This window comes from Pristiophorus japonicus, chromosome 17 (genome assembly GCF_044704955.1).
Source record: "Pristiophorus japonicus isolate sPriJap1 chromosome 17, sPriJap1.hap1, whole genome shotgun sequence".
Lineage (NCBI taxonomy): Eukaryota > Metazoa > Chordata > Chondrichthyes > Pristiophoridae > Pristiophorus > Pristiophorus japonicus.
In genome coordinates, this window is record NC_091993.1 from 108,652,917 (window position 1) to 108,666,392 (window position 13,476).

Here is a 13,476-nt window from a genome sequence, read left to right on the forward strand (position 1 = left end):
TTACCAGAGTCTATGTGAATTTATTTTCACTAACAAATTGGCGTCACGAACAGGATACCGCAGAGCTGGATAGTCGTATGACCCAGTAGAATGGGATAGTAGTCAATTTCTGACCACCCAGAAATTATACTGGGGGAAGCAGCTGGCTGGCGAAGTGGTATCAAACGAATAAAATAGATTAAGTGAGGAAAGAGACATAACTTGATAGTATGTGATAGTATGTGATTAGAGTTAAGAAATTCAGACTGTAGTGGCGTACAACACAGACTGAAAGTAAAGTAATTAGTGATGCGGGGGTTGATTATTTTAGTCCAATGTTCATAGAAGGTGATATAGAAATTGGTGCGGAAGGGAGCTGATCACTCCAACCAAGAGCCGGACTCCGGTGGTAAGGAAACACGTTAATCTTCGCGAGCAAGACAAGAGGTCTCTGCGAGGTGAATCGTGGCCGTGGGTATTTAAGTTCGGAAATTCCATAAACTAGAGGGGAATACAGGAACATAGAATAAACATCTTCAATGGCAGGTAAGGAAACGGCCGTAAAATGTGGACCGCCCGGGTCCCTAATTAACTCTTACATGACCGATCGACAAGTCTTAATTAAAAAATGCAGAAAGACGGCTGGGATGTATCCCAGAAATTAGAACAACAACGAAATTGGATGGCAAAACAAAAGAAAGATAAAACCAAAAAGGCCGGAGTATTACTAGTACATCAGTTAGCAGGACTAATTGAGCAAGTAAAGGACATTAGAGAGAAAAGGGAAGAGGAAAGTAAACAATTAAGTCAGGCACAAGGAAAATGTAGGGAATGGGAAAAGAAATGCCTGGCGTTAGAACAACAGATTCAGAACCGTTCCCAATGGGGGGGGGAGAAACAGCCTCACTTCCCCCTTACGAAGATTACCAAGATGAGGCAACAGCCACGGGTCAGGAAGATCTAGAAACCTTCCCGGCGGCGCCAGTCACCAGGGAAGGAACTGCAGCGAATCCCACTGCAACCTATAAACCATTTACCCCCGGCGAGAGACAGCAGATAATGGCATCCCTGGGCAAATTAGAACCCCGGTGTGTGACTACCAAATTTTGGCCAGAGCTGGATACAGTTTGGGTGGGCCACCAACTACACTTTAGGTAATGCCTCTACTAATTGGAGTAAAATGACTACAACCAAACAACAAAAGGGGAAAGGAGCCTCAGAGTATGGGGAACGATTATTCCAGATATATCAAGAATGCTCTGGACATGGAAACCTGGGCCGCGGCGACCGAGCATTTATCCAGGCATTTAAAGACGGTCTATCCGCTGCACACCAGACCATTATAAAAATGGGAATAATTGTAACCCAGGATTATGATGAACTGGTCGAGTGGGCTAGTGGCGTCCAGGGAGGGGGCGATGAAAAATCCCAACAAAGATAAAACAAGAAAAGGTTTTTGCAGCAGGGACGGGGGGGGGGGGGGGGGGGGAGGGGAGGACAGAAAAAGGGAACATGCCATAACTGCGGGAAGGTGGGTCACTTTGCCAAAGAATGTAAGGGGAAACGCATGGAAAATCAATGCACATATTGTGGCAAAAAGGGACATTTAGACGTGACATGCTATAGTAAAAATGACTATCCTAATAAGGCAAGGACCCTGTCAGAACAGGAATATCAGCAGTGGCAGGAGTACAAAGCCACCCAGTGATGCCCGGCGGCCCCTGTACAAAGTAAAAAGGAGGAAAGAATATATGTGTCTGCACTAGTAGGGGGCCGACAGTGTGAGAGGCTAGTGGACACTGGAGCCTCAATATCCATTACCAATCTACCCCTTCCCGTAACCGACAAAAAGGCTTTAATAAATGGAATAGATGGACGGCCAACACCGGCCTACCTAAGCACCACCCAAGTGGTGGAAATTGATAATTTATGTATACCCATGAGATTTTACGTATGCAAGAATCGTGAGGGAACAATATTGGGGGATGACGTAATGATGGAATTTCAGGCCCTGATTGATTGTGGCAAGGGGAAATTAACATGGCCAAAGGCAGATGGCAGTAAGGGAGATTTGGGACAGATAGCTCACCATATGGAAAGCTTAAGTGTAGCAACAGCCACAAAAACCAACTGACATACCGAAACTGGGGGATATGGCGGCATTTGTGCCTCTGTGCCCGGGGTTTGGGCACAGACAAAATTGGATACCGGAAAGGCGGACATGGACCCTATTAAGGTCCCTGGACCATCTCATAAACCACACCGGCAATACCCTATAAGACCCGAAGCCAGAACAGCATTTGTAGAAATAGTAAAGGGACTGGTGGAAAAAGGTATCTTAAGAGAAACTGTTAGCACCACTAACTCCCCAACATGGCCAGTAGGGAAGTCAGATGGGAGTTATAGACTAACCATTGACTACACCGCCCTTAATAAGGTCATCCCCAAACTATACCCAATAGTGGCCAGTCCCTCCACAATCCTTAATGGATTATCTCCTGAACATAAAATCTTTACAGTCCTGGACATAACCAATGGCTTCTGGGCACTTCCCCTCGACCCAGAATCACAAGAGAAATTCGCCTTCACGGTGGAGGATAAACAATATACTTGGACCCGATTACCACAAGGGTTCCATAATAGTCCTGCCATATTCCACCGAGTCATGAGCGACATACTAAAACAAATAGAAGTACCGGCAGGAAATAGTATTTTACAATATGTTGATGACATATTAATAGCTTCAGAAACCAAGGAGGGACATCAGGCAACCCTATACCTGGTGTTACGAGCTTTGGAGACGGCAGGCCTTAAGGTTAACCCCAAGAAAGCCCAGGTAGGGAAAACCCAAGTCCTGAACCTAGGATTGAAAGAAATTCCCTCGGATAGGAAAAAGACTGCTAAGGACATGCCTTGACCAGTAATGGTAAGGGGGGTGAGGAAGGTACAGGGTCTCTTTAATTACAGCCGGAACTTTATCCCTGAGTTTGCAAAGATTGCCGAGACTATACAAAGACTCGTAAAAGGAGGAAAACCGGCCCTAGACCTTATAGAGTGGTGCCCTGAACAAGAACAGGCGTATAGGAAACTCAAGTCAGAACTAGTCTCCGCACCTGGATTGGGACTGCCTGACATGGGTAAAGATTTCCACATCCACTGTAACAATGAAGATGGATTCTATACGGCCGTGGTCACCCAAGATCACGGGGATAAAAGGAGACCTATAGCCTATTACTCCACCGCCGAAGGTCCGGTGGTGACCGGATTATCCAGATGTATAGCTGCACTAGACTGCGCAGCTTGGGCAGTAAAAATAAGCGAGCCCATGTTAATGATCGGAAACATCATTCTCCACACCAAACACACGTTGGTAGAAATGTTAAACACAGGAAAACTGAGAACGGTTTCTAATATGAGACGGGCAAAGTGGGAAGCAGTCCTCTTGCCACCCAACAAAGCAATAACTATAATTAGAGATGTTGGGGAAAACCCCGCGAAGGGCATAGTGCAAGAGGGAGAGCCCCACGATTGCGGGTCGTGGATATGGACATGGAAGAGGATAGAATAAAAGACACGCCCCTTCAAACCGCAGAACAAACCTTGTTTGTGGACGGCTCGCGAAAATACGTAGAGGGACTACCTCGTACCGGATGGGCCGTAGTTCACCAGGATCTAGAGACTGTCGAATCAAGGCGAATTAGTGGGGGTCGTCAGCTCAGGTGGCAGAATTGGTAGTCCTCACCCGGGCACTGGAACTATCAGAGGGTAAGATCGTTAATATCTATACGGACAGTAGATATGCATTCGGGGTAGTACACGATTATATGACACATGGGGGAGGAGCGGTTTTATCACAGCCAGCGGACATCCCATAAAACACCAGCTGAGAATAGAAGCTCTCTTAGCAGCCAGTAGTAAACCAAAACAGGTAGCGGTCATTAAAATTAAAGCCCGCCAAAGGGAACTGGACCGAACCAGTCCAGATTGGCTGAGTCACCAGGGAAATCAAGCTGCGGACTTAGCTGCACAAGAGGCATTAGAACAAGAGGAGTGTGAGAAAGCCTCAGTCAGCGCCGCTGGGGTCCGAGACGAACAGATAAGTATCGAGAAACTACACCAGGACACTTCTGAGGAAGAAAGGGGTATGTGGACAAAGCAGGGCGCAATGCAAGGGAAGGATAACGTTTGGAGACGAAACAACAAGGTAATGGCGCCTGAATGCATACAGAATACCTTATTGGAGTTGCACCATGGCCTGTCCCATTCGGGACGAGAGGCCATGACCGGGAGTCTTGGAAGAGATTAGTGGTGGAAGGGGATGGGGAGAGATATTGCCAAACATTGCCATCGATGCATTACGTGCGCACAATATAATCCAGGCAGGCCCATTAAAATTAAAATGGGACACCAGCCCCGTCCATGGGGGCCATGGGAACATTTACAAATTGATTTCACAGGTCCTTTTCCCCCATCGCATGGAAAAAGATATTGCCTAGTCATTATAGATCAATTTACCCGGTGGGTGGAAGCTTTCCCCACACGTGATTGCACTGCCTCAACAGTGGCAAGGATATTGACCGAGCAGGTGATTCCCCAATGGGGAGTGCCTCTTCAGATAGATTCCGACCAAGGCACCCACTTCACCGGGAAGATTGCAAAAACAGTATGCTAGCTAATGGGCATAAAACAAAAATTCCACATCCCCTACCACCCGCAGAGTTCTGGAATGGTAGAACGCATGAACCGTACCCTTAAGAATGCCCTGGCCAAGGCCATGCAAACGTCAGGAAGAACGTGGACAGAAGTATTACCTTATTATATTAATGAAGTTAAGAGCCACGGTAAACCGGACAACCGGAATAACCCCTTATGAACGAATGACAGGAAGGGCGATGCAATTACCAGAAAGCATCATAACAGGTGGGGCCGACGTAGGCCCATTAAAAGACAAAATTAAACGGTATGTTTTGGAACTAAGCACTCAACTCAAAGGGATGCGTAAATTAGTGAGAGACAATCAGGAAGAGAGAGACGCTCAGAAAGAGCTTGAAAGGCTCCCTGACGTCCCGAGGGCGGGACGTCGCGTCATGGTAAAAACATTACCTGAAAAACCAGGGTTTGCACCAAAATGGAATGGCCCATATGAGGTCATAATCAATGGAGACACCTGTGCCTGTCTGGACATAAGAGGGAAGAGTGTATGGAAACATTGGACCCAGTTGAAATTGTACAAAGAAACTAATGAGTAAACATAAGACATGTGATTCACGATAATGTAACCAGGATACTTGTTTATGCACCCCGAACAGGTGACGACTGCAATCAAGTCCAAATTACGGCTACTGCTAATGTGTAAATATTGTATTGTTTGAGCGTAACAAACATGTCTAAGATAGTGTATATAATCGCGTTACTCTATGTTGTCACAGTTGTAAAGCTAATAGGATTAGAAGATAACTTGTTTTTCAAGACCCATATACGTTTACACGGCAATCGAACCGTATGTTACCCACTAGCCCAATCAGTAGAGGCCCTGATCGTGGCCACCACTGGGTGGACCCTCCGTGACTTATATACGGCGGATACCTCGGACGCACCCTGTGAGGGACAAACGGGCGAATATAGAAGGGGTATACAGGGAAGTTGCATGGAATTAATAAATCCCACAGATCCTGTGTGCAGGGGGTCCCAGGGAAAGGACGAAACGGTATGCTCAGACAATGCAAGCTACCCGCTTTGCTTCTCGGGGCAAGGATGGGGGTGTGTGTATATGCCCTGGTCCCCGAGAACGCCACCTGTGTGCAGACGCAGTGTGCCGTCAGCGTCGAGTGCATAGAGACCAGTTTACTTGCACCTGTAACGAGCAAAGATGCCTGAATGTGACCGCAGGGAGGCAAGTTACCTGCGGTCAGTGCAACGGAACTCATGTCAGCTCAGAAACATGGACATACCCGTTTGATGCTTAACAATTGGTAGGATCGGGCTCAAATTCAAGGGAACTGAGCAATTGGTGGTATAAGCAGTTCACGAGTGTTAGCAACACCGACGCAAAGTGTTATAGAGGTAAGGAGGGATTCGTGTTCCTCCTCAACGGCACCTTCAAGACAGCAACACTGACCCTCCCGGTCCTCTTTGCAGTAGGAACTATAGGACCACTCACTGTTCCATTCCCCCAAAGGGGGCATACCCGGAGAAGGATAGTAACGCGGGCCATCAGCAAGGAGTTCTGTGCCGATTTGGAGGATCCTATCACGCTGGGATCATCACTCGGCCACGGGTTCCTCGGGGCCCTGTCTGTGGGGGGATCAGCGGGGGTAATTAGTGCCAAAAATAGGAGACAAATGTATAACGCAGGTTACGGATGAATCATACAATATCACCCAAGCCATTGACGCCATAAGAAAGCAGCTTGACGAGTTCAGACAAGGCCCAAAAAGGGGGAATAGCTGGCTTGACTGGCTATTAGGGGGATCCTGGGGGTCCTATTTAACGCATGGAGTAGTTATTCTTGTTGTAATAATAATTACTTGTTGCTTGATTATCGGATGTTTTAATATCTGCTGTAAAGTCATGATGGCCCGAATAGTGCCGGTTGCCAGCATGATCATCGGAAAAGAACAACTGATGGGAACACCCGGAGACACAGAGGAAGATGGAGCAGACGACGCAGGCACAGACCACTACCTATGAAGGGTAGGCTAGAGCTACAGGCAAGGCAGGGAAGTAACTTGCCTCGAAGGTAAGCACTGAGCCACCTTCATTGTGGTCATCTGGATTTCGTGAACATCCTCCAGGACCAACAGGGGGAACTGTTGGAGTGGATTTTCAGACATAGCAAAGCATGATGGGGTAAGCCACCACTAAATGAACTTTGTACCAAGAAGCCTATCTGCTGTCCCTGATATGAACTCTGCAGCAACAAGTGACTTCTGGCCAGGTGCAGGCCACTGTTTCATAGAAAGCTTTGCAACAGAATAACTAACCACAAAAGAAGATACAGAGGAAGGGCCCCCAAACTCGCGCCATGCTATCAGGTTTCACTAGGACTAAAAAGTTGTATGTAAATGAATTGCGTTGCCATATGGATTGATTGGTTGTATGTAAATGAATTGCGTTGCCATATGGATTGATTGGTTGTATGTAAATAAATTTAAATGATTGTATTCCGCCCCCTGTAAACTGCTTATAACCCCGTGGCACAAGGCACTCGGGGAGAAGGTGATTCGCAGATCGCGGGACCTCAACTCTTCTCCCAGAGCTCTGTTAGCAATAAAGTTGTCTCTCTTCCCTTACCAGAGTCTATGTGAATTTATTTTCACTAACACTGACCCACAATAGAAAGTACAAGCATATAGGTAGAAGGTGAGGACAGGCTTGGAATAGACAGCAACACATCCACAGTTGAATGACTTGCTGATATTCACTGCCTCACATCGCAGATGAAAAATAGCCACTTAGATGAGGTACCAGAAGGCACAGAAGAGATGTACTCCAACATAAAATTAATTGAACTTTACAGCACAGAAACAGGTAGTTCGGCCCAACAGGTCCATGCTTGTCTTTATGCTCCACATGAGCCTCCTCCCACCTTACTACATCCCACCATATCAATTTATCCTTACAATGAAAAATTAAAGCACATGGTATTGGGGGTAATGTATTGACGTGGATAGAGAGCTGGTTGGCAGACAGGAAGCAAAGAGTAGGAATAAACGGATCCTTTTCAGAATGGCAGGCAGTGACTAGTGGGGTACCGCAAGGTTCAGTGCTGGGACCCCAGCTATTTACAATATACATTAATGATTTAGATGAAGGAATTGAATGTAATATCTCCAAGTTTGCAGATGACACTAAACTGGGTGGCAGTGTGAGCTGTGAGGAGGATGCTAAGAGGCTGCAGGGTGACTTGGGCAAATGCATGGCAGATGCAGTTTAATGTGGATAAATGTGAGGTTATCCACTTTGGTGGCAAAAACAGGAAGGCAGAATATTATCTGAATGATGACAGATTAGGAAAAGGGGAGGTGCAACACGACCTGGGTGTCATGATACATCAGTCATTGACAGTTGGCATGCAGGTACAGCAGGTGGTGAAGAAGGTAAATGAAATGTTGGCCTTCATAGCAAGAGGATTTGAGTATAGGAGCAGGGAGGTCTTACTGAAGTTGTACAGGGCCTTGGTGAGGCCACACCTTGAATATTGTGTACAAGGTCTCCTAATCTGAGGAAGGACATTCTTGCTATTGAGGGAGTGCAGCGAAGGTTCACCAGACTGATTCCCAGGATGGCAGGATGGACATATGAAGAAAGATTGGATCGACTAGGCTTATATTCACTGGAATTTAGAAGAATGAGAGGGGATCTCATTGAAACATAAAATTCTGATGGGATTGGACAGGTTAGATGTGGGAAGAATGTTCCCGATGTTGGGGAAGTCCAGAACCAGGGGTCACAGTCTAAGGATAAAGGGTAAGCCATTTAGGACCGAGATGAGGAGAAACTTCTTCACCCAGAGAATTGTGAACCTGTGGAATTCTCTACCACAGAAAGTTGTTAAGGCCAGTTCATCAGATATATTCAAAAGGGAGTTAAATGTGGCCCTTACGGCTAAAGGGATCAAGGGGTATGGAGAGAAAGCAGGAATGGGGTACTGAAGTTGCATAATCAGCTATGATCTTATTGAATGGTGGTGCAAGCTCGAAGGGCCGAATGGCCTACTCCTGCACCTATTTTCTATGTTTCTATTCCTTTCTCCCTCATGTACTTATCTAGCTTTCCCTTAAAAGCATCTATGCTAATCGCTGCAACCACTCCATGTGGTATAGAATTCCACACTCGCATCACTCTATGCAAGAAGAAGTTTCTCCTGAATTCCTTACTAGACCTATTGGTGACTATCTTAGATTTATGGCTCCTAGTTTTGGACCCCCCCCACAAGTTGACACATCTTCTGTATGGCTACTCTATCGAATTGACACTTTTGGGGGAAGAGGACAAGTAAATAGGGAAAAACTAAGGGAGGGGAGATAGTCATGACCATAATGCACGTAAAATTCTGATCAAAATTTCACAGGGTTCTTTCATACACTGATCTGGAGGAGCTAGGACTGGAACATTGAAGGCTTTTGTATACACAAACTTACGCAGCTCTGTTGGTTAAGCGGGGGATTTGGGGCTAGAAGGTCTAAGGGTTGAATTCTAGCAGGTTTCACTCAGCCTTTCATCCTTCTGAGGTGGTTGAGTACCATGTTGTAGGATGTGGGGAGAAGGCAGAAGTTTGCAGGGATTGAGTAATGCCCGACACTCTGTTGCAGTATTGCCTGGCTTTTGGGCAATAGAAATTGAAATCACGGGTATAAAGGGAGGAATTCCTGGGGTTCCCTGCCACCCCTCCCTTGACATGGGAGTAACGACAGAATATCCATCTAGTTCCTCCCCCGCCTGCCCTTTATTGGAAAATGGCTGCCCCAAATACCTGCCACAGGCAGCCGATCTGCCCCCCTCCATACCATTTCTGCCTTTGATCCAGGTTGTAATTTTGGGGAACCTGATCTCTATCCAGTAACTCCTGTTGGAAAATGCACCCATGTAGATGTTGGGTAATTCAGGAATGCAGTGATGGTGGAATGGTCTGTCAACACTCCATCCAGGATTGTCCAACAGAACAAAATGGAGCCGATTTTCCTCATTGCTTAACCTGGGGAATGCTCAGCTTTCAGGTGTTGTGGAGAGAAGGTGTTACATCAGGAATCTGGCTCCACTATGCTGCCCTGGGATTTACTGGGACTGCTTCAAATGGACTGCGCCTGCATTAGGTTTTTTCATGAAGAGGAATATTAAAGAGTGAGGGGTGCCAGAAGGAAACTGAGATTAGAGTAGGTGGATCATGTCAAGAACGCCATTGACACAGACTTACGAACTGGTATTTACATAGCATCTTTCATGACCTCAGGATGTCCCAAAGAACTTTCCCTCATCTGAATGGCAGTAACTTTGATAGTGAAACGCTCGCTCAGTACTGCACTAAAATGCCAGCCTAGATAATGTGCTGGTGTCTGGAGTTGGGCTGGAACCCACAACCTTCTGCCTCAGAGGGGAGAGTGCCACCCACTGAGCCACGGCTGACACACAGGGTCTGGACGGGGTAGATAGAGAGAAACTGTTCCCATTGGCAGAAGGGTCGAGAACCAGAGGACACAGATTTAAGGTGATTGGCAAAGGAACCAAAGGTGACATGAGGAAAAACTTTTTTTACGCAACGAGTGGTTAGGATCTGGAATGCACGGCCTGAAAGGGCGGTGGAGGCAGACTCAATCACGGCTTTCAAAAGGGAGTTGCATGAGTACTTGAAAGAAAAAAAAATTGCAGGGCTGCGGGGAAAGGGCGGGGGAGTGGGACTAGCTGAGGTGCTGTTGCAGAGAGCCAGCACGGGCTCGCCGGGCCAAATGGCTTCTCTCTGTGCTGTAACTATTCTATGATTCTATGACACAAGAAATGGGCCAAATGGTTTGCTTCTGTGCTGAAGCATTCCATGATTCCGGATTTATGAAGAGGGGAAAGGGGGAGGTGTTACCAACTGACTGAAGCTAACTTCTCAGAGAGCGAAAAGCTGAATTCTCTGCCTCTCGCGAAGCAACAGCCATTCACTTCTCAGATTCCGAATCTCATTTGAGCTGAAAGAAAAATGTCCTGCTCGTACTGGGTACTGGCTCGATTCTGGGATGGGGGGGCTGGGCTCATTCTCCTTTGCCCAATGCGTGCTGTTAGCGTGTGCGCTACGTGACCTGCCTTCAGATTTGCCAGGGGCCCCAGCACACGGAGTACGACGCGGACGGGGCGTTGTGGAAGGCTCGGCATAAAAAGCCCCGAGCGGCGTCTGGAGCCTCACACACTGTGGTGGACGAGAAACAGTGCTGGTGGCCAGTGCAGCGCAGCGCAGTGCAGTCACAGCCTGTGGGAATACTGCAACTTTCAGTCAACTATTCAACCAAGAAAGGAAATAACCGAGGTAAGGACCTGCTGAGAATGTTCTGTTTTTATTAAGGAGATTTCAAATTGGTAGTTTGGAAAATGATACATTGAGGCATCGTGTTTATTGATTCATCTTTTGATAATGGCACAATTGCACTTTGTAATGTAATCGTATAATATCTAACACAGATGATGTGACTCTGAGGGAACTATTGAGGGGTTCACGCGGTCTGCTGCAGTTAATGGCTGTCGGCTTCTTCATTCATTAATGTATGTGTGTGACTTTTGAATTTCAGCATCCGAACCGAGATGGAAACCGTGAGCGAGTTGATCCCGTTCGCCAGGGAAATGCTGAGCCAGAGACCCAACAGGAAGATGGTGAAGATTTATGTGTTGGGCACGGTGCTGGCGTTTTTCGGCGTGGTCATTGGCCTGGTGGAGACGGTGTGCTACCCGTTCGGGTCGAGTGAGAGCGAGAGCGAGGAGCGGCCACCGGAGGACACGCTGCCCCTAGAACTGCGCAAGCAGCAGCGAAAGCGGCTGGAAAAGCAAGAGACGGCGGCCAGGATCGGGGTGCACAGGAAGCACGCATCCTGAAGCGGTGAATGGGACGGGACTGCGGGGCAGCCACGTGTGACTCAGTTGTAATAATTTACTGGAAACTCCATGTGGGAGTTTCGGTAAAAAAAATAGCTCGTTGAACTAGCAATTTGCTGCTGTGCAGCAGTATTACATGTTTATACCATTCCGGTATCCTGTGAATACTTTTTTTTTAATACTGTTGTACTTCATATATGCATTTCTACATTTAATAAATTGTATTTTTTAATCAAGCATAAAAACACATTTGGCCTGCCTGTCTTAAGTGCTTAAAGTGGCTTTGCGGTTAGTCCTAGAAAAACTGCAACAAATACTGCTGGAATCATGTACATTTTGATATAGAAATAGACCATTCAGCCCCTCATCTGATGCCAGGTCCTCATATCTACTCTTTTGCCCTTTCCTGTAACCCTTTAATATGACTTTAACAAGTATCACATTTGGGCATAAAAATAGCTTTGAGTTATGACTGTATCCAAAGGAAAAATAGAAACATATTGTAAAAAGGATTCATTATTTCTTAGGAGTTGGTGTTCTGTGGTTAGAACCTTGCCCCACTGTACTGTACTTATCACTGATTACAGTTTAAAATTTTGACGGCAGTTTTGAAACAATGTCAATTTATAGCCATGCTCTACAATGAAAGTTACAATGCACAGTGCAAGATTCTTTTAAAATCAGGTTTATTATAAGAATTAACTATAAAAAGAAAGACTTGCATTTTTATAGCGCCTGTCACGACCTGTCAGGACATACCCAAGTGTTTTCCAGCTAATGAAATACTTTTGAAGCGTAGTCACTGTTGTAATGTGGGAAACACGGCAGGCAATTTGTGCACAGCAAGCTCCCACACACAGCAGTGTGATCATGACCAGATAATGTGTTTTGGGTGTTGGTTAATGGATTAATATTGGCCAGGATACCGGGGAGGACGCCCCTGCTCTTCGAAACAGTGCCATGGGATCTTTTACATCTGCCTAAGGTCTACAGGGCCTCGCTTTAACATCTCATCTGGAAGACCAATAACTCGCCTTTACACGGAACCTTCAACGTAGAAAACTCCCCAAGACACTTTTCATAGGAAGAAGAAAAAAGATAAAATGCGCAAATGAGTTGAGGTCAAGACATGATGTGTGAGGAGAGATAACCGAAAGGTTGTGAGAAAGAAGGTAGAGATATGACAAAGTGGAGGCGTTTATGGCAGGAGTTCCTGAAAGTAGGGCAGAGGTCACTGAGAGCGCTAGCACCGACATTGTACTAAAAGGAGGGGGAATGCAAAAAAGGTTGGAGGACTGAAAGTTTCAGGAGGGAATGTAAGACTGGCGGAGATTGCTAGGCAAAGTGGGGCCATGGAGTGATTTGAAGAAAGCAAGAATTTTAAATTGAATGTTGAGGGACAGAGTCAGAATAGCTCAGTAAGTATGAGAGTGACGGGTGAGCAAGACTTAGTGCAGAACACGATACTAGTTGCTGAGTTATGAAACTTATATTGCGATTGCAAGGAAGCTTTTATAATGTAAAATTTTAATCACTGACAGATATGCAGGTGATCAAATTTATAGTGTACAGGGGACACTTTTGAGTGCAATAGTTCAGATATTTTTAAGCTAACATGGACATTTATACATTATTATATTTTAATAATTATAGAAGTACAAACAAGGAACACAGCGGTACACAGCTAACTTACACCATGACGAATGCACAGTTGAGCATGTCAAAACCCTGAAGGAGGATTGCCCTTATTTAGAATTGCAGGGCACCCACGGGAGAGCAGTCCAGGTTATGGGGGGTGGGGAGACACAGAAAATGTCACTGTGTTGTCAACAGTCTAGAGGATCTGGGAGCAGATGAGGAAAAGTTTTAATAGCCTCTGAATATCTGCCAAGGTGAAAGCTATCTAGCATTTCCCTATTAAAAAGTGCA

General features: G+C 46.1%; 1 protein-coding gene across 1 annotated transcript; it reads left to right on the top strand.

Moving 5' to 3' along the window:
- Positions 1 to 10,828: 10,828 nt before the first annotated feature.
- g0s2 (G0/G1 switch 2) lies at positions 10,829 to 11,794 on the top strand. Its single transcript, XM_070859443.1, has 2 exons — positions 10,829 to 10,987; positions 11,247 to 11,794. The coding sequence occupies exon 2, from the start codon at positions 11,260 to 11,262 to the stop codon at positions 11,545 to 11,547; it is 288 nt and encodes a 95-aa protein (XP_070715544.1). The 5' UTR covers positions 10,829 to 10,987; positions 11,247 to 11,259; the 3' UTR covers positions 11,548 to 11,794.
- The last annotated feature ends 1,682 nt before the right edge of the window (positions 11,795 to 13,476 follow it).

What these genes read in the sequence shown, in the direction of transcription:
- g0s2 (XM_070859443.1), top strand. Translation starts at nt 11,260, where the DNA reads ATGGAAACCGTGAGCGAGTTGATCCCGTTCGCCAGGGAAATGCTGAGC.